This window comes from Miscanthus floridulus, chromosome 12, assembly GCF_019320115.1.
Source record: "Miscanthus floridulus cultivar M001 chromosome 12, ASM1932011v1, whole genome shotgun sequence".
Taxonomy (NCBI): Eukaryota; Viridiplantae; Streptophyta; class Magnoliopsida; order Poales; family Poaceae; genus Miscanthus; species Miscanthus floridulus.
Genome location: NC_089591.1, coordinates 37810786 through 37813814, shown reverse-complemented (window position 1 = coordinate 37813814; position 3029 = coordinate 37810786). Strand labels below are relative to the sequence as shown.

General features: G+C 53.5%; 1 protein-coding gene across 1 annotated transcript; it reads right to left on the bottom strand.

The window, feature by feature from the left end:
• Positions 1-1588: 1588 nt before the first annotated feature.
• LOC136495215 (ethylene-responsive transcription factor LEP-like) lies at positions 1589-2692 on the bottom strand. The gene has a single exon (XM_066491201.1). It carries the CDS (start codon positions 2686-2688, stop codon positions 1834-1836), a length of 855 nt encoding a protein of 284 aa, XP_066347298.1. The 5' UTR covers positions 2689-2692; the 3' UTR covers positions 1589-1833.
• Positions 2693-3029: the final 337 nt, after the last annotated feature.

Below are 3029 nucleotides of genomic sequence, written 5' to 3'. Positions count from 1 at the left end.
GAGCCCTTTGCGAGAATGCTTTGCCTCGACGCAAGCTTCCTGATGACGCCAAATGCCGCCTCGAACTCCATCCCTGATTTTAAGGCCCAAACCACCAAACCCGGTTGGAGAAGAATATCCGCAGCGCCTCCTCTACACTCTCGAGCGTGTCACCACTTGTCCTCGATGACACGATTACCAAGTCTTTCGCACCCTCAATTGACCCTGTCAACTACGCCATCTCCTCATGTACACTTGCTTTTCGATGCCCCCAAGTATCAGCCACACATGGTCGGTCTTTCGGCCCTCGGTCCCTCGATCCAAGCCTCATGACCGTCCTTCACCGCTCCCAGTCCATCGGCACAACCCCGCTTGACCTTCTGCATAACCATCGACCATGTCAGTGCTCCACACCTACGCACCACAAGCCAAGAGACATATTACACAACACCACGCTCACGCCATGGTTAGTCCAAACACTAAACCAAACTCATCATCACAACACACATGGGCATCTCAACCGTGTGTTCGCAGTTTTTCTTTCAAATGACCAATATATTTTGTTCGGCTTTACAATCCTTCTTCAAGTGGCAGAGAACTTGGTAGTGGGTAGTCTATAATTTAGGCATTCCCCTAGTGTGAAAACATAATTAACAACGTACCGTAAAGAATCACCAACAGCAGTTTGCAGCTCCATGTACAGTGTTTCATAGAGAGGAAAAAAGCGCAGCTGCAGCCACAACAGCTGCTTTTAGCTTAAGCGATCGGGCTGAACCATTTGACAAATAGTGGTACTAGTAGTAGCAAAACAAAATATATGGGCAAGTGAACCAGTTTAAATACTCTAGGGTAGTTAAATGAGTTCAAATTTTGTATTGGGTCAGGTGGACAAACCAAACATGCAGTAGGCGTAGTAAAATGGATGTGTTGGCGGGTGTAAATAAATGAAGTGCTACTGAAGACATGATCGATATCAAAGAACAATTGGAGATCCTGAAATTTATATATGTCTAACCACTCGAATATTTCTTTTTTTTTTCTGGCAAGGTTAATTTGTGTTCGGCTAACATTACTTTTGCAGAGCTGGAGCGGATACAATCATTTGATCAGGCACACCTGAACGAGGGTGAGAGTGACGGCAGAGAACAGAGACAGAATGGCAGCTATGGTGGACATGGACGACGGCGCGCGGTGACTGCTGAATAGCAGTGTGCCTTCGACGGTTGCACTTATACACACACACTGACACACTTACACTATGGGTTAGTGAACTTCACACGAGTGGTCTAATTTTGCATCAAGATCATTGGCTCTTTCGGCCATTCAGACGCCGCCTGCTTCACACGGCATCAAACGGTGTATCCAGTCTGAGCCAATGCAAGAACAGCCAATGCACGAACACTAATCAGACTGGCCACATATATGGTAGAACTGTCATATACGTACAGACAATAAAGGGTACACTAGGAGAAAAATGTACATATAATAGCAGGTAATATAAAAGATATTACACTGAACTGAAGCGCCAGCAACATACGAGTGCATGCCGACTGATCATCTTTACACATATATATCACTACTAATACAAGCACCCAAAAAACAAATAAGAAAGGAGCATAAAAAAGAACACATCACGGCCCAATATGAAAGGCCCATCGATCACCCAGAAAATGGAGATGGAGGCCCAAAAAAGTGACAAAATACAGTGACAGTACATAGGAGTATTATTATTAATACTATGATATGATACGACTGAAGTAATTAAACTGCTAAGCGCACCCAGCAACTCACCACGCCACAGTCCACCACCGGCGGGCGCAGAGGCGGTCGACGATCGATCCGCGAAGACGACGATCAGTAGTAGTAGGACGACGCGGAGCCGCCGAGCTGGAAGCCGTCGGCGCAGGCGTCGTCGACGGCGGGCATCGGCGAGAAGAGCGGGCTGTGCACGTACCCTTCCTCGAAGTAGACCCCGTGCGAGGCGGCGGGCGACGCACCGTACGCGCTGAACTCCGACGCGTCGCACCACCCGCCGCCCCCGCCGCTGCCGGAGCTGGCATTGGTGCTGCCGCCGCCTCCGCCTCCGCCTCCGCTGTACATGGAGGACATCATGTCCACGGATCCTCCGCCATCTTCGGCGCCGTAGTCGGCGGTCAGGTCGTCAGGTATGGCGAGGTCATCCATGAGAGCGGACATGTCCTCGGCGCTATAGCCGTAGGCGGAGGCGTAGTCGCCGCCGGCGGCGCCGTAGCCCGCCGCGCCGTTCGCGGCCGGCGGGGCCGCCAACTGCAGGGACGCGGCGGCGGTGTCGGCGTAGAATGGCTGGAGGAGCTGATGCGTGGCCTTGTCGCCCGAGGTGAGGTCCGGGGACAGGTAGGGGGTGATGGAGGAGCCCGGCGGGAGGTCCGGGTAGGCGAAGTTGGTGCGCGCGCGGGCGCCGCGGAGGGAGCGCGCGGCGCGGTCGTAGGCCAGGGCGGCCTCCTCGGCAGTGTCGAACGTCCCCAGCCAGTGCCGCTCCTTGGTGGCCGGGTCCCGGATCTCCGCCGCGTACCGGCCCCACGGCCGTCGCCGCACGCCCAGGTACCGCGTCGTGTTGGCGTCCGGCTGCGGCGCCTGCGCCGCCTGCTGCTGCCGGCGCTTGGACGACGACGACGACGACTTCTTGTCGGAGGATGACGAAGAGGAGAAGAAATACGACGAGAAATTCATGCTGTCGTGTCGACGACCACAGGGCACGAGAGCTTCAGCTAGCTAGAGAGTGGTGTGTAGTCTGCGCGCGCTTCGTCGTTGACAAGCAAGTTGAGGAGACAGGAGAGAGATGATGCACAAGGAGAAGGAGGTCAGACCAGAGGTGGTTGAGCTGGTAGTTGTTGGAATGGTGGTGCATGGGGCGGTTGCATGGCAGGGGTATATATAAGCGCGGGAAAGCGAAAAGGGCAGCTTGTTTAGTGGGGCGGAGGTTGGCCATGAAAAGAGGATTAACAAGCTGATCCGTCGTTAAGTGCCACTGCTACATACTATACTCACTGTTATATATTACTCTTCTCCTT